The following is a 21915-nucleotide window of genomic DNA, read 5'->3' on the forward strand; positions in this document are numbered from 1 at the left end:
ACTTGCTTAAGTAAAAGGACAAATAAACTTCTCACTCTCATAAGAAATTAATGACTACCACCAGGTTGCTTCAAAGGAATCGCTGAAATGTTGTTTGGCCTGTTGTGGTACTGTCACTGTTCATGAAATGTCATAGACTAAAGCAGGCAGTGAGCAAGGCTTATCCGAGAGTTGGCTACAAACTGTTGTTTGGCCTGTTGAACTGGAAGCCTAGGTTTCCCTGATAATCCTGCTGGCTCTCTTGCCTCCTTTATGTCTCACAATAAAGAGTAATGCAGAGGAGGACATTACATGCTTTGGCTGCCTGTTGGTCCTTAGGAGGAGGTCACAAGGGACAATCTATCTAAGTGGAGCAAACTGGAGAGACAGGTAGGAGACTGGATCTTTGGATGGGAGAGGACAAGTGGAAATTGGTGGTGGTGGAGGAGACAGAAAGGACCAGGTGGTGGACAAGACAGACAATGGAACTGGAGAAAGCTAGATGGGAAAGAGGGCAGGACTGAGAAAGGAAAAAAGAAAACAATGTTGGTTAAAATAAGGGAAGAATGGCCTTGTTGCTAATGCATGGCTCAGGAGTTGGGAGACCTGCATTCTGTTCTCAGCCAACAGATTTGCTATGTAACTTTAGGCAATGGAGAAGGTAGTTAAGGACATTGAAGTCAATGGTAAATGGGACAAAATACAGCATGGTTTTACAAAAGGTAGATCATGCCAAACCAACCTGATCTCCTTCTTTGAGAAAGTAACAGATTTTTTAGACAAAGGAAACGCAGTGGATCTAATTTACCTAGATTTTAGTAAGGCGTTTGATACCATGCCACATGGGGAATTATTAGTTAAATTGGATAAGATGGGGATCAATAGGAAAATTGAAAGGTGGATAAGGAATTGGTTAAAGGGGAGACTACAACGGGTCCTACTGAAAGGTGAACTGTCAGGCTGGAGGGAGGTTACCAGTGGAGTTCCTCAAGGATCAGTTTTGGGACCAATCTTATTTAATCTTTTTATGACTGACCTTGGCACAAAAAGTGGGAGTGTGCTAATAAAGTTTGCGGATGATACAAAGCTGGGAGGTATTGCCAATTTAGAGAAGGACAGGGATATCCTACAGGAGAATCTGGATGACCTTGTAAACTGGAGTAATAGGAATAGGATGAAATTTAATAGTGAGAAGTGTAAGGTCATGCATTTAGGGATTAATAACAAGAATTTTAGTTATAAGCTAGGGACACAACAATTAGAAGTAACGGAGGAGGAAAAGGACCTTGGAGTATTGGTTGATCATAGGATGACTATGAGCCGCCAATGTGATATGGCCGTGAAAAAAGCTAATGCGGTCTTGGGATGCATCAGGAAAGGTATTTCCAGTAGGGATAAGGAAGTTTTAGTACCATTATACAAGGCACTGGTGAGACCTCACCTGGAATACTGTGTGCAGTTCTGGTCTCCCATGTTTAAGAAGGATGAATTCAAACTGGAACAGGTACAGAGAAGGGCTACTAGGATGATCTGAGGAATGGAAAACTTGTCTTATGAAAGGAGACTCAAGGAGCTTGGCTTGTTAGGCTAACTAAAAGAAGGTTGAGGGGAGATATGATTGCTCTCTATAAATATATCAAAGGGATAAATACCGGAGAGGGAGGGGAATTATTTAAGCTCAGTACCAAAGTGGACACAAGAACAAATGGCTATAAACTGGCCACCAGGAAATTTAGACTAGAAATTAGACGAAGGTTTCTAACCATCAGAGGAGTGAAGTTTTGGAATAGCCTTCCAAGGGAAGCAGTGGGGGCAAAAGATCTATCTGGCTTTAAGATTAAATTCGATAAGTTTATGGAGGAGATGGTATGATGGGATAACATAGTTTTGGTAATTAAATATTCATGGTAAATAGGCCCAATGGCCTGTGATGGGATATTAGATGGGGTGGGATCCGAGTTACCCAGGAAAGAATTTTCTGTAGTATCTGGCTGGTGAATCTTGCCCATATGCTCAGGGTTTTGCTGATCACCATATTGGGGTTGGGAAGGAATTTTCCTCCAGGGCAGATTGGAAGAGGCCCTGGAGATTTTTCGCCTTCCTCTGTAGCATGGTGCATGGGTCACTTGCTGGAGAATTCTCTGCTCCTTGAAGTCTTTAAACTATGATTTGAGGACTTCAATAGCACAGATATAGGTGTGAGGTTTTTTGCAGGAGTGGTGGGTGAAATTCTGTGGCCTGCGTTGTGCAGGAGGTCAGACTAGATTATCATAATGGTCCCTTCTGACCTAAATATCTAGGAATCTATGAAAGTCACATAATCTTTTTCTGCATTGATTTCCATATGAAAATAGGGATTTTAAATTTTACCTGTCTCACAAGTAAGTGAAAGTCCCTTAGTACTTTGGGAGGAAGGTGTTTGTGATGCTTCTTGGGACACCTAGGGCTGGGGGTCACCTTGTTACTACATGAGGGAGACTTGCATGTGCTTAACTGGGTGTTAGCTCGTGAGCACAACTAGCCTGTCAGACACTCAAGAACTCTTCTTTGGGACTGTTTTTGCTGTGCAGATTGACAATAGTGGCACCTCTGCCCATGAGTTTTTTCAAAGAATTCCCCTGTGGTATCCAGCCCCTGATCACTCCCTACACAGAGAAATTCCAGATCCTCTGTTCTCAAAGGAAAAGAGTATCACAGTTTACCAGCTCTACCTTAGATCACCACTCCTCTGTTACACACAGCACTTGAGTTCAATTACAAACAAAAGGAAATGTATTTAAGAAAGAATAAAAATATTCAAATAAAAAGCAGTGTAAGAGATGGGAACAAATGATTACATCTAAAACAAAATCATAACATGCATTCTAGAGCCTAAACATAACTAACATATAATCCTCTTGCCCAAATAAGTTTATCGCATCCAAAGTTCTTTCCAGCATTTTCAACCAAGCCCGGCTGAAATTTCTTTTTCATGAAGCCAATGTGCTATCAGTTTACTTCCTAGGGGAAGGCTGAAGGTGTACTTCTGTACCCCTTATTATACCCCCCACATTTCATTGTCCTTACATGTAAACAGGGCATTTCCCTGCTGGGTCACTTCTTCCTGTAAATTTTCTCTCTTTGAAGATTTCACAATCCTTTTTTAACATTTGGCTCAGACTGTACATGGATGCCCATTGTGAACCATTTACATATAAACAGACAAATGGATAATTATTTCTTGCATGAAAGAAAACCTGCTTTTCACCTTTCTGATGACCAGTCTCTGATCACAGACCTTAAGAACATATTTTTCAATGTATACATGTAACTCTTTACACAATGTCTGTACATACATTTTGAAATCATTATGATGACCAGTGTGAGACAGGCTTTCATTAGAGACCTTACATGACATCCTTTGGGTGAACCCAGGGGATCCCTATACTCCTTTGCCCTCTGCTAGTTGGCATCCAGAGAATCTTTGGTCACAGTGCTATGTAACTCCAAAGTATTATAACTAACTAATTAATGATTATTAGATAGGGGAGAAATACTGAACTAGAGGGTGCTTGCTCTCGCGATTCAATCCTGCATAAAATATCACTTAAGAAGCTGCATATGTACCTAGTTAAATAGATATATAACATGCACAGATGACAAGGTCTAGGTAAGTCCTACACCACTGAAGTCAATGGGAGTATTGCAGGATTGGACCCTGCATCTTCAGAGATCCGCTTTAGGAAGAAAGAGAATATATTTAATATTAGTCCAATGGACTGTTCTGTAGGCTAAGAAAAGGGTTGAAAAGAGTTTCCACATAAAAATCAAATACTTCTGTAAAATGAGTAGCAAGAAAATAAAAGTTAAAGTGAGGCAAAGCAAAACCTCCTTTTTCTTTTCTTTGCTGAAGCCAAATAATCTTGTGAATAACTATTATTCCATGCAAATTTTTGTGAGAATTTAAAAAAAAAAAAAAGAAAAGTGGTATCATTATAGGCAAAACCTGTAATAAATAACTGGATCTTGCTAGAACATTCATTTCAATAACATTTGTTCTGTCTCCCCATGAAAGGCATAATGATTTCCAATGAGCTAATTCTTCTGAAACTTTCTTCAGAGGTGGACTATAATTCAGAGAGAGGTTTCAGAGTAACAGCCTTGTTAATCTGTAAGTCTGCATGGTTTTTTGATATTTTAACCCCTATGTAACTAAGTGTACTAGATGTCTGCTTGAAATCAAAGCTAGCTCTAAGAGAATTCCAGGGAGAGCATAGGGAACAGTGCTTCTGCTTTTTCAAACTTGGTTTTGAACCCAGAAATTCCTTACACATTTTGAAAATATTATTGAATTAGAAACAATTAATACATATTGTCATCATATTGTGCAACCAATTCTTAAACTTATGACAGCCTTACTCGCTGTACTAAATTGTGTTAAAGGTTCCATTCATATAGTATATTGCTCAGTGCTAAAGAGCAACTAGTTTACCTCAAAAAAAAAAAAAAAAGATTCCTGGATGTTAAACTAATATTGGCTTTGGGAGATGCATTCCTAGCTTCAATATATTTCACATAATTATGGCCAAAGACCATTCTTTAAGCATGGACAAACAAAAATAACCACTCCACTTCTTCAGATGCTTTTTCTTAATCAAGAAACCAAAAAAGTAAGGAGGACTCGTTTAACCCAGCAGGAGGGAGAATATTAACATACTTGAGTAAATTATCAGCCATTACATTTTTTTTCTTAATAAGATTTATTTAGACCATATAATTAATTTTTTATGTCTGATACCAAGCATATAAGCAGGTATATATGAATTTAGGAGAACCCACAAAGTTCCTCATATATATATTTTTTGAGAATAAGCAAGATTGTTTCATTCATATATCAGGCAATTTCCAATTGACTAATTAAAGATTTTAGTCAAGAAGAGCTTTAACTGAGGTAAATAATTTTATAGCATTATGCTACTTATGAAGATTGTTTTGATTATCCAGGATCAGAGAATGATAGGAGAGAGTTGCAGAATTTTTTAAATATTCATGTCACTTAAGCAAATTTGAAATATACAACTCTGATAAAAAGAGGAGTGAAGCAGTAGACATGATTAAGGCTACAATTTAGTTGCGGAGGTCGTGGAAGTCATGGAATCCATGACTTCCAGCAATCTCTGTGACTTCAGCTTGTGGTGGTCGGGAGCTGCAGGGTCCTCCGCTGTCTGCAGGGGCAGGGAGCTGCCAGGTACTCTAGCCTCTGGCGGCTCCCAGAGCTCCAAGCTGCCATGGGCAGTGGGGCACCTCGCAGCTCCTGGGCAGCAGGGTACCCTTGAGCTCCCAGCTGCCATGGGCAGTGGGGGCCTCCCAGAGCTGCCAATGGCAGGGGAATCACCACAGCTTCCGGCTGCCGTGGGTGGTGGGGAACCCCTAAGCTTGTGGGCGGTGGTGGCAGGGGAACCCCCAGGCTCCCAGCTGCTGCAGGCCCCCAAAACTATGGGTGGCAGGGGTATCCTGCAGCTCCCGGACCCTGCGGGCCTCAGGGGAACCCCCGAGCTCCTGGCCACCACGGGCCCCTGGAGCTGCAGGTGGCGGGGGTACCCACATCCTTCAGCTGCTGTAGGTGGCTCCTAGCAGCCACCCAGCTGCCCCGCTTTAGGCAGTGTGCGGACCTGAAGATCCAGATCCCCATTTTGTCACGGATAGTTTTAGTAAAAGTCTGGGACAGGTCATGGCTTCTGTGAATTTTTCTTTTTTGCCTGTGACCTGTCCATGACTTTTACAAGAAATATCCATGACAAAGTCTTAGCCTTAGACATGATTTATTTTAGTTTTGGCAAAGCTTTTGACTCAGTCTCATTTGACATTCTCATAAGCAAACTAACAAAATGTGCTCCCGATGAAATTATTATAAAATAGATGCATAACTGGTTGAAAAACCATACTCAAAATATAGTTACAGATGGTTTATTGTCAAACTGGGATGATGTATTTAGTGAGGGTTCTTCAGGAGTCTATCCTGAGTCCATTACTATTCAATATTTTCATTAACAACTTGGATAGTGGAGTGGAGAGTATGTTTATATAATTTGCAGATGATGCTAAACTGAGATGGTCAGGATTAGAATTTAGAATGACCTTGACAAATTGGCAAATAGGTCTGAAATCAACAAGATGAAATTCAATAAAGACATATGCAAAGTACTACACTTAGGAAGGAAAAATCAAATTCAGAACTACAAAATGGGGTGTAACTGACTAGGCACAAATACTGCAGAAAAGGATCTGGGATTATAGTGGATCACAAACTGAATATGTGCCAACAATGTGATGCAGTTGTAGAAAAGGCTAATGTCATTCTGACGTGTATAAGCAGGAGTGTTGTATGCAAGACATAGGAAGTAATTGTCCCGCTCTACTTGGCATTAGTGATGCTTCAAATGTGTCCAAATTCAGGCATCACTCTTTAAGAAAGATGTGGACAAATTGGAGAGCGTACAGAGGACAGCAAAAAAATGATGAAAGATTTAGAAAATCTGACGTATAAGGAAGGATTTTAAACAGAGTATGTTTAGTTTTGAGAAAAGCAGACTGAGGGGGAACCTGATACTTGTTTTAAAATATTTTAAGGCCTGTTACAAAGAGGATGGTGCTCAATTGTTCTCCATGTTCACTGAACGTAGGACAAGAAATAATCAGCTTAATATACAGCAAGAGAGATTTAGGTTAGATAGTAAGAAAAACTTTCTCACTATAAGTATCATTAAGTACTAGAATAGCCTACCAAAGGAGGTCTTGGAATCCCCATAATTGAAGGTTTAGAGGAGCAGGTTAGACAAATGCCTGTCAGGGATGGTCTAGGTATACTTGGTTCTGCCTCAGCATGGGGAAATGGCCTTGATTACCTCTGGAGGTCCCTTCCAGCCCTACATTTCCATGGTTCTATGAAAATTGATTCTATAAAAAACTATTCTATTGACTTTATACTCTCTGGCTTGTTTTACATTCTGACAAACAAGGCGCTTGTCAACCTTTTTTCTCTTTACATAGCATCTTTCTTTAATTCCGTTTACCCTCTCCCTTCAGCCCCCACCCAGTTTGATCACCATAGGAAGACCATTACATTTTCTTCTGGCTGTAGCTAACTTTTTGAATAAGCAGTTAGATGCAGTCCTTTTTGTGAATATTTTTTCCAATGTGTTTGTTTAAATATAAGATTTTGTTCTTTGCAGTTCACATCTTTTCAACATAGCTGTCCATTTAATTTCATATAGATTTCTAGTGTGTCATCTCATGACAAGTAGTATTCAGTTTCTTTTGCAATATTATTGGATCATAGGGCTGTTGTACTGCATTTAGTGTTATATTTTCATCTTGTTTGCTGAAACAAGCCAGAAAAAGATCATCATTACAGTATTAGACTGTATAACTTAAGTTGGAAGAGATTCTTATCTCAGGAAAATTTTTGGTGGCTATATAATAAAATAATCTGGCATTACCAAATAAATCTTTCTATACATCCACTAAAACAAGATGTCCCATTACTTTGTTTACATTAAAGTAATCAATTAAATTTTATTGTAGATACTGACATTATGTATATTTCGTCCTCTATGGCCATACTTTTCAATATCTAAAATTAGAGCACATTAAAGGGTACTGTGAGTGCTTAGCACCACGGAAAATCATACCACTAACTGAGGTGCCCAAATATGGAACTTAAGGTATTTCCTTTGAAAATTTTGGCCATGTTGCTTTTGGCAGAACTTAAAAAAAAACAACAACCAAATTGCCCTTGTACAAAACAGCAAATCCAGCAACACATGTTCACCAACATTAACCAGCCAAAAGAAAAAATTTAACAAAGAAATAATTCACCCTCTCCAACAATACCATCTCCTCCCTGTGCTGATTTCGAGAATCTGTCTATGTATGATTAAGCATTCTGTTTGATGTTGGGGGCTCTTGATATGTATTTATGTCAGACTGCAGACTCCACTCTGAATGTGGGGTTTGCTGTCTTCTCTGTTGTTCCCTTACTTTCATGCTGCTCTGCAATTCCGAGGGGTAGTGGCATCGGACTAACAATAGTGGGTGATTCAATCTGGATGGTCCTCTATTGAAAGAGAAATACCCTGTAAAAATGGCTCTCTTTTCCCAGGGGAGAGGTTGCCTGGCAATTAAGTCACATGGGTCTGCTCATCCTCTTGAGGCTGATTGGGAGGTCATATGACAGGAGACTGGGAGGTTATAATTTAAGGGCAGGAACTGCTCTCCTCAGAGTCTTTGGCTATTTTCATCAGTTCAAGCCAATGGAAGCTGTTGCAGGAGCCTGATGTTGGGGGAACCCTGCCTACCTGAACACAGAGAGACCTTAAGAACTCCCAAGGGAAAGGTCAGCTGCATTCTGGATTATTTGTTGTTTTCTAAATATCTGTATTTGCTTGTGCCTTATCTCCTATGTACACAGTAATAGTGTTAGAAACCTTTTGCTAAGCCTGTGTCCTACTATGTGTCTCTGAAGAGGTAAACTGTAAACCAAAAGGCCCAGTCCTTCAGTGGGATACTGGGGAATGTGCAACAGCTGATGGGGAGGTTTACACTAATTTCAGGACGTAGGGAATTGGGCCATGGTGCCCATATTTCCAAAAGGGGCATGAGACACAGCATCTGGAGTGCATGCCGACAGACAAGAGATTGGCAATGTTTGGCATGTGGCCCATCAGGGAAATCTGCTGGTGGGCCAGGCAGGTTTGTTTAACTGCAGTGTCCACAGGTTCAGGCAATCACAGCTCCCACTGGCTGTGGTTTGCTGTTCCAGGCCAATGGGGGCTGTGGGAAGCAGTGTGGGCCGAGGGATGTACTGGCCGCCACTTTCTGCCACCCCCATTAGCCTGGAATGGCAAACCATGGCCAGTGGGAGCTGTGATTGGCCAAACCTGTGGACCCTGCAGGTAAACAAACAGTCCCGGCCCTCCAGCAGATTTCCCTGATGGGCCGTGTGCCAAAGGTTGCCGATCCCTGCTATAGACCCAAAGACCTACAGACCTAAAATCTGCCCAGCCCCCATAAGCTAAGGGCTTATGGGATTCATTGTTTGATTCACCTCACAGCAGTCTGGCAAGTGTTCAGCATGGGGAACTTGGCTTCCTCAAATTCTGAGCAAAGAAAGCATTATTACTACAACCTGAATATCAGCAGATTAAGGTTATTTAGGACCAAGGTTGAGAATGAGTTCCAAAGTTTGGGGGATCTCATACAAAAGACACTGTCAGGAGTGCCCTTCCTTTTACACCAAAGAATTTACAGCTTAAGCTCCTTTTTTGATTTCAGCTATGGCAGAATTATGCAGGGAGAACGATGCAATTCTTGTAGGCCACACCTCAGCCATTTAGAATGGCATTTAAAAAATGCCTACATAACATAGGAGCACAAATCCCATTGCCTTTCAATGGAACTTATGCTTCTAAGTCACTTCTGAAAATCCCACCTGATCAAAATTGGCACATTAAATTCCATTCAGAATCAAAAGGTAGCTAATGCAGATCATGAAGTGCAGGTGTGATGTGCTAGCTGATCCGGAATAAGTAATGTACAGTGTAGTATGTTAATGTTTTATTGTCATTTGGCCTTCATAAAAAGATTTTTTAAAAATAAAATCATAACATAACAAGTGAGCTGATGCACGAGAATTCATTTTGTACTGGATTTAAAGTATCACCACATGTAAAATTCCACTGCAGTCATCTAAAGTGGAGCTGACAGAGGGATGGATCATGGTAGCTGATTGGTCCTGTTTCATTAATATTTATTGGCTTAGTTTCCCCCTCCCTCTCACCTTGTGTAGTCTTTCACACTTGTGCAAAGTGAGTGAAAATGGGAGTTAACTCATGCCAAATTGGAATGGTAGCGTTTTTCACACACTTGGCACTCAGTTTGGAGAGGTGTAAATTACTTCACAAAATGAAAGGCAGTGGAGACTTAGGGCCTATGTCTTTAAACTAAAACTTGCATTCAGGAGGAAGAATAGGGTGAGGAGTGTCTGGCTGCAATAGGATTTCAGTGGGAGTACTGTGGAGGCAGACGCTGGTACAGAAGTCTTTCCCTAATAAAACAAGTATAAAAGCAGGTGAGAGGGCATAGCCAGGTATACGGTGTTGGTTTGAGGCATTGGGGACTTTTTCCCCCCATAGTAGTTCATGGATGCACGGGCTTGGTGCTCTGGAACCATTGAATGAAGTTCAGGGCTTGTCTACGCTTCCGCTTAAGTTGATGTAACTTATGTCGGTCACGGATATGAAAAAGCCACCCCCCGAGCTGTCCGCACTGGCGCTAAGTCAGTGGGACACACTCTCATTCTGTCATAGCTTCCACCTTTCGCTGAGGTGGAGTAATTATGCTGACAGGAAAGCGCTCTCTGGTCTTCATAGTGCGTTTACACTACTGCCCTACATTAGCGCAGCTGCAGTGAGTCTGGTGAAGACTAGCCCCCGGACCAGGACCCTCTTGCAGTGTGACTACCCCTCGGGGCACACTCTCACTAGGACAAGCCTCCTGGGCTTCAGCTTCTCCTTGGTCTGACCTCAGAGCATTCAGCATCCCTGTCTCACGCCATAAGCTCCCTGCAGTGAGCCACCTGAATAGGACACCTGGGGAAACCTTACACGCCCTCCAAAGGGGCCATGCACCCCCGACTTCAGCAGTCAGGAGTGACTCTCAGCCAGCGGTGTAAAACAGAAGGGTTTATTAGTCATCTGGAACACAGCATAGAGCAGAATCTTGTTAGCACAGAAAGCAGGAAGTTACAGCAAAGTTCATCTTGAGGAGACCCAGAGCCATGGGCTGTCCTCCTGAGTCCCAAACCAGGAGTCTGACCAGCCTCCAGCAGTCCACCTGCAGTCACACCCAGTTGCCCCTCCTCCATCCTGTATGCTGTTCCCCAGGCAAACCGGTCACCTGGCCTCCACCTCCCTTTGTTCTCCAATTCCTCCAGCTGGCTCTTGCAGAGGATGCGGCCCGGCAATCAGTTGCCAAGATACATCTATTGTCTGGGCCCAGGGAGCTAGAAGGCACTTGCACCTTCCCTCTCGGGGTATCTGCAAAGGTCACACACCCTTATCCCACCACCTAGATACTTGTGCAACACATAGGGAAAACTGAGGCGTGCACAGTATTCATACAAACACTAAGACACTTTCCACTTCATCACAAGTAGCCATTTGTCCTAAGTACCTGTGTCAATCTTTCTCAATGGCCTGTCCCTCAGATCTCCCTGACACTGTTTAGAAAGGCTGCAAGCTTTGGATTCACCAAGGGCAAGTGATACCTGACCAACCTGATTGCCTTCCAGGATGAGAGAACTGGCTCTGTGGATATGGGGAAAGCAGTGCATGTGATATATCTTGACTTTAGCAAAGCATTTGATACGGTCTCCCACAGTATTCTTGCCAGCAAGTTAAAGCAGTATGGATTGGATGAATGGACGATAAGGTGGATAGAAAGCTGGCTAGATTGTTGGGCTCCACGGGTAGTGATCAATGGCTCCAAGTCTAGTTGGCAGCTGGTATCAAGAAGAGTGCCCCAGGGGTCAGTCCTGGGGCCGGTTTTGTTCAATACCTTTATTAATGATCTGGATGATTGGATTAATTGCACCCTCAGCAAGTTTGCAGATGACACTAAACTGGGGGGAGAAGTAGATACACTGGAGGATAGGGAAGGGTCCAGAGTGACCTAGACAAATTGGAGGATTGGGCCAAGAGAAATCTGATAAGGTTCAACAAGGACAAGTGCAGAGTTCTGCACTAAGGAAGGAAGGAAGGAAGGAAGGAAGGAAGGAAGGAAGGAAATCCCATGCACTGCTACAGACAGGGGACCGACTGGCTAAGCAGCAGTTCTGCAGAAAAGGACCTGGGGATTACAGTGGATGAGAAGCTGGATAGGAGTCAGCAGTGTGCCCTTGTTGCCAAGAAGGCCAATGGTATATTGTGCTGTATTAGTAGGAGCATTGCCAGCAGATTGAGGGAAGTGGTTATTCCCCTCCATTTGGCACTGGTGAGGCCACACCTGGAGTGTTGCGTCCAGTTTCGGTCCCCCACTAGAGAAAGGATGTGGACAAATTGGAGGGAGTCCAGCGGAGGGCAATGGAAATTATTAAGGAGCTGGGGCACATGATTTATGAGGAGAGGCTGAGGGAACTGGGGTTATTTAGTCTGCAGAAGAGAAGAGTGAGGGGGAATTTGATAGCAGCCTTTAACTACCTGAAAGGGGGTTCCAAAGAGGATGGAGCTAGGCTGTTCAAAGTGGTGGCAGATGACAGAAGAAGAAGCAATGGTCTCAAGTTGCAGTGGGGGAGGTCTAGGTTGGATATTAGGAAACACTATTTCACTAGGAGGGTGGTGAAACACTGGAATGGGTTACCTAGGGAGATGGTGGAAACTCCATCCTTAGAGGTTTTTAAGGCCCGGCTTGACAAAGCCTTGGCTTGGATGATTTAGTTGGTGTTGGTGTTGCGCTGAGCAGGGGGTTGGACTAGATGACCTCCTGAGGTCCCTTCCAACCCTGATATTCTATGATTCTAAGCTGGTCCCTGGTATCAAAAAGGTTGAAAAACACTGATTTATGTAATCAATCTTACTTACTTCCAGGTATCTAGAAAACCTCCCACAGTCCGTTGGCCCATGTTCCTTCTGTGCATGCCCTCTGTACATTGATACAAACGTGGATAAATAGCATGGAAGGTGTGAGGGGAGACACATTTGTGATGGCAAGAAAGCTGCTGCATGGACACAAACTGAATCCTGAAGAAGAGGTCTATGTATGCTTGAAAGCTTGTGTGTCTCACTATCAGAAGTTGGTCCTCCCCTACCTTGTCCCTTCTGTGTAACTGTTAAGTGATTAAGGTGATTCGTGCCTGTCTCTGGGTCATAGTATGGACTAGGAGGGAACGCTTTCAAAAAGTGCCTGTGACTTAGCCCCTCACTATGTTCAGTGAGTGTTGGGCTCTTAAGCACCTGCCAACCTCTGCACTTTACAGGGCCAAGTGCACTGTAGTGCAAATTGCATCCTTAACTCCAGACATGTTTGTTTGAGTTTGATTTTTTTCTTAATCCAGCAGAGATGGCCTTGGAGTATGAAGGTAAATGCAAAAGGATTTACTTCAGAATGCCGTGCTTCTGCCAATCCTTAGCATGTCACTGCTGTACAACTCGCTAATTTGGTAGCTTCAAGGGTTTTTCTAGTAATGTTTATTTCCAGCTCACTGTTCTGCATAAGTATAGTCATTAATATGTACTGGCCACTCTGCCCTACTGATTGCGCTTTCCTCATTTTTAATTGAACATTCCACTCACCCAAAATCCGAAGTGAATTTGGTTGGGTACACACAGTGAGTGCCAACTTAGCAGTTTAGCATTTTTGTCTCGGCTATTAAAAATTGATGGCTTAACCCCGTTAGAGGGCAGCTCCAGTAGCTAGTATGCTTCCACTCTTGTTAATTGTGTTGATGATGAACTTAGATCTTGTTTTACAGAATGTTTTCTTTTGTCTTTTTATTCCTTCTCTTCCAGTTGATGCTTTGGATCCAGAGAGGTTAATACAATGTCCCTATGATAACTATCATCGAATCAGGGCCTGTTGGTTTCCCTATCATCTTATAAAGTGCAGGAAGGTAGGATGCATCCGATGAAGTGAGCTGTAGCTCACGGAAGCTTATGCTCAAATAAATTGGTTAGTCTCTAAGGTGCCACAAGTACTCCTTTTCTTTTTGCGAATACAGACTAACATGGCTGTTACTCTGAAGGTAGGATGGGATGTTAAGGTCTCTAATGCACTTGGGAAATCATATTTTTGTAAATGCTTATGCATGGTGAGCTCGGTATGCTGTGCTGCCTTTTGCTAGAAGGATGCATTCACTTGCTATTTGGCTGGAAGAAGCCGTCTTTATTTCATATTTATATCGCTCATCCATTTACCACTTCGTAAAAGCATCCAGTTCCTATTTAGTAATGCCCTTCTGATCAGTGCATTTACCCTGAAGAAAGGCGAAACAGGTTCTTCAGAATACCTAGCTCAGTGATGGGATCCTATTCTCTTCCAACAGTTCATTCATGGGACCAGGGTATTTACTTCCCACTTCAGGCCATGGAGCAAATGCAGCCAGTGTTAGATGGATGCCTTCTGGCTGGCCAAAGCAGAAGTGATCTGATGTTGCAGTTAATTCTTTACTTTGCAATCAGAGCAGGAGAGCTGCTAAGCCATCTTTTTTTATATTGCTAATAACTCTATTCAGTGTACATCTGTCTGAAACTCCCTCTTCTCAGTCTTCTATCCTGGGCGAGAATGCTGTATATTTAAGAGGAGAATCTGCTCCTTTCTTTTGTCCTCTCAGTCTAGTATCTTATTTTAAGCTCTCCAGTGCTAGTGTAGATTAGTTGTACTGGTATAAGCACACTTATACCGGTATAACTGCATCCACGTGTTAAGATGATGTCCTGGTATGATTGTATTGGTTAGGAATCACACCCCTAGCCAACATCGCTATAGTGATAGAAAAGCCATGCAGAGCAAGCCTGAGCAGTGGGTTCGTCCTCTTTGTATTCTTGCTCTTTTCTAAGGGTAAAGGCTCTTCATTCAGTGGGGGACAGTAGTGCTCTTCTATGTCCACACTAGTTTACCGGTACTGGCAAAATGCTCCCAATATAGACGTGGCCTCAGCTGGAACATTGAGTAACTTCCCTCCTGTTTCAGAAGGGTTAAATTAACTGCAAAGACTTAAGCTCTAGCGCAGGCAGAGACTTATCATAGAATATCGGGGTTGGAAAGGACCTCAGGAGGTGTCTAGTCCAACCCCCTGCTCAAAGCAGGACCCATCCCCAACTAAATCATCCCAGCCAGGGCTTTGTCAAGCCTGACCTTAAAAACCTCTAAGGAAGGAGATTCCACCACCTCCCTAGGTAACCCATTCCAGGGCTTCACCACCCTCCTAGTGAAAAAGTTTTTCCTAATATCCAACCTAAACCTCCCCCACTGCAACTGGAGACCATTACTCCTTGTTCGTTCATCAGCTACCACTGAGAACAGTCTAGAGCCATCCTCTTTGGAACCCCCTTTCAGGTAGTTGAAAGCAGCTATCAAATCCCCCCTCCTTCTTCTCTTCCGCAGATTAAACAATCCCAGTTCCCTTAGCCTCTCCTCATAAGTCACATGTTCCAGTCCCCTAATCATTCTTGTTGCCCTCCGCTGGACATTTTCCAATTTTTTCACATCCTTCTTGTAGTGTGGGGCCCAAAACTGGACACAGTACTCCAGATGAGGCCTCACCAATGTCGAGTAGAGGGGAACGATCACGTCCCTCGATCTGCTGGCAATGCCCCTACTTATACATCCCAAAATGCCATTGGCCTTCTTGGCAACAAGGGCACACTGCTGACTCATATCCAGCTTCTCGTCCACTGTAACCCATAGGTCCTTTTCTGCAGAACTGCTGCCGAGCCTTTCTGTCCCTAGTCTGCAGCGGTGCATGGGATTCTTCCCTCCGAAGTGCAGGACTCTGCACTTGTCCTTGTTGAACCTCGTCAGATTTCTTTTGGCACAATCCTCCAACTTGTCTAGGTCCCTCTGTATCCTATCCCTACCCTCCAGCCTATCTACTTCTCCTCCCAGTTTAGTGTCATCTGCAAACTTGCAAACACTAATCCACGCCATTCTCCAGATCATTAATGAAGATACTGAACAAAACCGGCCCCAGGACCGACCCTTGGGGCACTCCACTTGATACTGGCTGCCAACTAGACATGGAGCCATTGATCACTACCCACTGAGCCCAACAATCTAGCCAGCTTTCTATCCACCTTATAGTCCGTTCATCCAGCCCATACTTCTTTAACTTGCTGGCAAGAATACTGTGGGGCACCGTGTCAAAAGCTTTGCTAAAGTCAAGGAATAACACATCCGCTGCTTTCCCCTCATCCACAGAGCCAGTTATCTCATCATAGAAGGCAATTAGTTTAGTCAGGCATGACTTGCCCTTGGTGAATCCATGCTGACTGTTCCTGATCACTTTCCTCTTGAAAGCAGAATCGGGATGAGCTCCACCCTGACATCTGGTGGTGAGGTGTGGCAAGTTGTGGAAAAGAACTTCAGGGGCCGATCTCATTTGCATAGGCACACCCAGCCCGCCTAGAATGAGGCCATAGCTGCCCAAATGGTCACTTTGGCTGCTGTGGGATCCCCATTGTCTCTGTTATTGGGGCAGGAAGAATAAATTGTTATTACCCTGATTATGGGAATCAAGGACAATGGAACTGTACTTGGCCTTTTGTTATGATGGAGGGACTCTCCATCAACTAAGTTTCACTCGCTAGGCAAGGAACATGGGTCCCAAAACTCTGTGAAGGGAGAGAGGCTGGGGACAGGTATTAATACTTGGTGGTATGCCCCCCGCCCCCCCTTTCGTGAGGGCCTTACGTGCTAATTGCACTTCTTCCTCTTTCCACTATAATTTTGATTCCATTAGGAGTCTAGTCACAGGCTGCTGAGCTGAATTCACTTTGGGCTAATGGTGCACCCACACTGAGGCTCCCCTACTACAAGTTGAAATCATGAAAGAGCTAAACTTACTCAGAGCTGAAATCACTGAGTGTTGTGTTAAGTAGTGGGGGAGGCTGAAGATATATGGTGGAGCAGTTGCGGGATGGCGAGCGGAGCAGAGCGGCTCGGGGAGCAGAGCAGTTTGTTGGATGCCTAGAGCAACTCATGGGGTGGCTGGCAAAGCAGAGCCCCATGGAGAGGTGGGGCCATCAGCTTTGGACCATGTAAGGTGCCCCTTAACCCCAGTCTCCACCCAGGTTGGGAGGTAAAACTCTGCAGATAAACTTTTGAACTCTGGGGCTGCCCTGACCAGGGACAGAGACTTTTGGGTCGTTGGACTTTCGGGACTTTGGGTGATTTTGAGTTGCTGAACTCAAGAACCAAAGGGAAAGGGCATGCCCCAATTTGCTTGGGGTGGGTTTTTTGCTCATGGGTTGTGTTATGAATCCTGTTGGTGGTGTTTCCCCAACATAATGCCACATTGTTTCTCTCTGTTATTAAAAGGCTTTTTGCTACACTCAGACTCTGTGCTTGCGAGAGGGGAAATATTGCCTCATAGAGGCGCCCAGCGGGGGTGGTATATATTTGTCCCAGGTCACTGGGTGGGGGCTCGAGCCGGTTTTCCATTGTGTTATTGGAATGGATCCCCTAGATACTGAACCCGGCCCTTGTTGCTGCCAACTCTGACAGGCAGAAAGGTTACACTTATGTTCTTAAGATACAAAGGCTGACTTTAGAGAACTGGCCTGGCGAGCAGGCCCCCGCTGCCCCAGCAGCAGAGCCCTTGCCCCACCCGCAGAGTTCATTCTCCACATCACAGCGTAGAGACCCACCTTGTGGGACTCAAACAGCTGCACCGATTTGGCTCAGACATTAGAAGAAAACCACTCGCCACCTTCAGGCGAACGCCAGGTGGCGAAGCTCCAGGCCCGAGGTGACAGCATGAAGCAGAGTTCAAATCAGAGTCCTGGTGTTACCGTAACACCGGCATGGCAGTCGGTGGCAGGTTGCCAAAGCTCAGGCTCCAGGCCCCGCCCTGCCCTCACCCTCGAGCCCCCTTATCGGCCAGGAAGAGGCTACAGATAACGAGGGTGAGGGATCAATGAACAGCAGCCGCCCTCTATCCCACACAGGCTCACAGACGAGCCCGTGATGATGTTAACAGCCACCCAAGGGACAAAGGGTGTTGGATCAATGGGACCCAGATTCGTGCCAGGGCAGCCATCTCCTCTCACCCCAGATTCCTGCCAGGGCAGCCATCTCCTCTCACCCCAGATTCCTGCCAGGGCAGCCATCTCCTCTCACCCCAGATTCCTGCCAGGGCAGCCATCTCCTCTCACCCCAAAGCTCTGGCACAGAAGGAAAGGCTGCCTGGGAGAACCCCTTGGCAGGGAGCTTTGCTCAGGACGCAAGGGTCCCTCTGCCGGCTCTCATGCAGGATGCACACTGAGGCATGGAGCAGAAGCAGTCAGGTTAATCCAGCTCTTGATTGCCTTTGCACTGCAGCAACAGCCTCTGAAGACTGATCAGCAAGCGAGCCCACGCCCTGATAACGGGGCTGGACAGACAGATGCTGTGTGGAAAGGCCAAGCAAAGTGGCCGTGGCCTTCCCCACCCCACCAGCCCAGCCTTCCCTGCCAGGCATCTGCCAATCCCAGCCTAGCCTTTGCGCCTCCTAGCCCACCGCCCATGCCCCCCATGTCTCAGCCCCCCAATTTTTCCCACCCAGCACCTGCTTCCCCCAACCCAGCCTCCCGCAACCAACACCCCCTCAACTTCCCACCCAGTGCCTGCCACCCTCCTTCCAGCACCTGCTGCTGCCACCGCCCCACCCCTTCCCCACAAGCCTTCCCTGACACCCTCAGCCAGCCTTCCCTCCGCCGCCCAATCAGTCTTCCCCACTTGCCACCTCACTCTCTCCAGCCTGCCCTGCCCCACCCAGCATCCCACCCCACAACCCACCCAGTGGCTCAGCTAAGCCTTGCAGCTCCCCTCATTAACACTGTCAGCTACTTCAGAGGACATCTCTGTGCGGGTTGTTGCTAGCGTACTTTGGAGCTAATAGGCACATAGAGCCCACCATCTATGCAGCGTCACCAGCTTCAGAGCTCAGAAGTGAGGCCCCCAAAATCATGGGATTACAAAACTGATCAGTTTGGATTCTTTATTCATCCCTCCATGGAGCTGCTGGACTGTGCTCCCCAGCCATGAGCGCTGGACACTGACTTCATTGGCTAAGGAAAAACTGGAATTCTCACAAATTCACATGACTCCAGGAGCTGGGACTTTAAGAAAGCCACCAGTTCTCCTGAGAGTCAGTGACCTTGGCTGTGCTCAGGGGAGGCTCAGCTCTGTTCCCAGGTGCCCAGATGTGCCCTGCTTAGGAGCACTCTGTCACAAGTGTGATATTGGGGAGAAAGGAGCACACAAGGGGCATGGCCCATGCCTGAGAGACAGTTGGACACATTTCCATGTGCAGCATCAGGTTTAAAACCTACCAGAGCATAATAAAGTGGGAATTTTCTGTAATATTTTTAATTAATTCTATGCATGCCTCAGTTTCCCTCTGCACTTCACACTGTTACCCAATGGGTCCAGAGGGTTAAAATGCCCATGGGGCAAAGCAGGAGACATGAGGTTCCTGGACTTTCAGAAAGCCTTTGACAAAGAGCCTTTGGTGGGGGTCCTAAGCAAAGTAAGCACTCACGGGATAAGAGGGAAAGTCCTCTCATGGATCAGTAACTTAAAAGACAGGAAGCAAAGGATAGGAATAAATGGTCAATATTCAGAATGGAGAGAGGTAAACAGTGGTGTCCCCCAGGGATCTGTACGGGGACTAGTGATGTTCAACATATTCATAAATGATCTAGAAAAGGGGGTAAATGGTGATGTGGCAAAAAGTGCAAATGATAGAAACTTACTCAAGACAGATAAGTCCAAAGCAGACCGTGAAGAATTACAAAGGCATCTCAGACAACTGGGTGACTGGGCAACAAAATGGCAGATGAAATTCCATGTTGGTAAGTGCAAAGTAATGCTCATTGGAAAACATAATCCCCACAATACATATAAAATGAGAGGGGTTTATCATATCAATGATGAGCTGTTACCACTCAAGAAAGATCCTGGGCTCACTGTGGATAGTTCTCTGAAAGCATCTGCTCAGTGTGCAGCAGCAGTCAAAAAAGCGAACAGAATGTTAGCAACCATGAGGAAAGGGATAGAGAATGAGACAGAAGATGCCATAATGTCTCTATATAAATCCATGGCATGCCCACAAGTTGTATACTATGCACAGATGATTGACCCATCTCAAAAAAGGTATCTTAGAGTTGGAAAGGGTACCGAGAAGGGCAAGATAAATGATGAAGGGGGTAGAACAGCTTCCCGTAGGAGGGGAAATTAAAAAGACTGGGACTTTTCACAAGCTTGGAGAAATTGACAACAATGGGAGGTCTATAAAATCACCAGTGGTGTGAAAAGAATGAAGAAGGAAATGTTCGTTCTCTCTTCACATGTCAGAAGAACCAGGGGGTCACCCAATGACATTTATCGGCAGTGGGTTAAAACTACCATAAGGAAGTACTTCTTCACAGTGCACAGACAAGCTGTTGAACTCATTGGCAGGGGATGTTGTGAAGGCCAGAAATACAGCTGGGTTCAAAAAGAATGAGAGAAGTTCCTGGAGGACAGGTCCATCCATGACTATTAGCCAAGATGGTCAGGGATGCAACCCCGTGCTCTGGGTGTCCCTAAACCACCGAACACCAGAACCTGGGACTGGATGATGGGGACGGATCACTCAAAATTGCCTTCTTCTGGTCATTCTCTCTGAAGCGTCTGGCACTGGTAGGGGCATTGGCACCATTTTTATAGTGGAGGTGCTCAAAGCCACTGAGCAAAACTAAATGCACGATATGAGGGAAACCACTTCAAGCAAGAGGGTTCTGCCACACCCCCAGCACTCCTAGTTCCAGCACTTGGCACTGCTGGAAGACAGGATATGGGCTGGATGGACCTTTGGTCCGACCCTGTATGGCCGTTCTTAAGAGGTGTTGGGTCACGCTGTCTGAAGTTCAATGAATGGGTCATTAAGGACTGGTTGAAACTGACCCGTGTCAGTGGAGGATCTGAAAAGACAAGGGGAGGCCCAAAAGCCAGGGCAGTCACACCTAGCAACCGAGGAGGAGATTTCCCCCACCTCTCTGCAGGGAAGCAGAGCACAGGTCCCCCAGCCAGCAGTTTTATAGCCCCTCAGCCCAAGTCAGCTGACCCAGGCCAGCTATGGGGTTCACTGCAGTGCAGACATAGCCCCCCCCACCACCCACCCACTCTCCCTGCCCGCTCCCAGAGCTCATTGCAGAGTCTAACAAGTGCAGAACACCCACTCTCCTGAACCTGCTGCTGTTTAGGACCACAGGAACTGCCAGGTAGAATCAAAGCCAGGGTCCCTCTTGCCCAGCAGCTGGTGCGAGCCCCACGCTGATGGCATCTCTTCAATCGTGGCCTGGCCTGGAGCTGCAGGGTCCAGGTCTTTGTTCACATTAGGGGCTGTGTCCACACACAACACATTAGCTGAGAAGGGCAATGCGAAAAAGAGACTCCAAGTGGGGAGCAGCGACGTGTGAGGAGAACTGCTCAGGGAGTGACCTCACCCCTGCACAGGATGGCAATGCCCGGTGGGAGGCAGCGAGGTGTCAACTTGCTCCTGTGCACGAGGTTTGTGCCTTCGGCTGCAAGCTAGATGCAAAGGAGGATGCTCCAGAAGGCCAACAGCCTTAGTGAGAGCTGGTGCCGGGCAAAGGAGGGAACTCAACACCCCAATAAAGCAGCCCCCACGCTGGGCAGATCAGCCACAAGACAACTGTGAGATGGACGCTGACTGCATCCCCAGAGGGGCTGACAGCATTGCATGCCGCTGTTCAGACAGAAGGGGGAGTTGGCCACAGACAGGCTTCTGAAGGCAGGAGATCTGCCACCCTCCTTAGCTGGAGTTGGGGCCCAGGCTGGCATTCCCAGAAGCACTGGTATCCGGCTTGGCATTCATTCTGCCATTTTCTCTTTTCAATTCGTTGCCAAGTACACTTTGCCCTGGTGACTGGCCCCAGCAGAACGGGCACTGCCGGATGCTCCCCATCAGGAACCAGCATCCGCCCTTCCAGCAGCAGCAGGAGCAGGAAATGCAGCTGCAGCAGGGTGTAAAGGCCGGGCTCCTGCTGAGAGCTGCGCAGGGCGTCTGGGTGGGAAGTGCCAGGCATGTCTCTCGCATAGCAAAGGAGGCAGCGTGTCCACACCAGCTGTGAGCAGCAGCCCGAATACCCAGGCTCTGCTCTCGTCTGGCCGTTAGTGCGTCCGCATTGCTGCCCATGC

General features: G+C 45.7%; 1 protein-coding gene across 3 annotated transcripts in view; it reads left to right on the plus strand.

Annotated features, from left to right (window-relative positions):
* Positions 1-21915, plus strand: part of LOC142068393 (putative ATP-dependent RNA helicase DDX10) — a 226684-nt gene that overhangs the window by 199509 nt on the left and 5260 nt on the right. The window contains exons 1-3 of one of the 3 annotated variants that reach the window (XR_012666273.1): positions 4040-4129; positions 8262-8353; positions 13524-13624. Coding sequence is in view for 1 of the 3 variants with exons in the window: in XM_075123875.1 (XP_074979976.1) it covers positions 13524-13624 (101 nt within the window). In the remaining 2 variants the exon portion in view is untranslated. Of the gene's footprint in view, positions 1-4039; positions 4130-8261; positions 8354-13523; positions 13625-21915 lie in introns of those variants that run through there. The other 2 variants (XR_012666274.1, XM_075123875.1) reach the window with 2 other exon arrangements.

This window comes from Caretta caretta, chromosome 28, assembly GCF_965140235.1.
Source record: "Caretta caretta isolate rCarCar2 chromosome 28, rCarCar1.hap1, whole genome shotgun sequence".
NCBI lineage: Eukaryota > Metazoa > Chordata > Testudines > Cheloniidae > Caretta > Caretta caretta.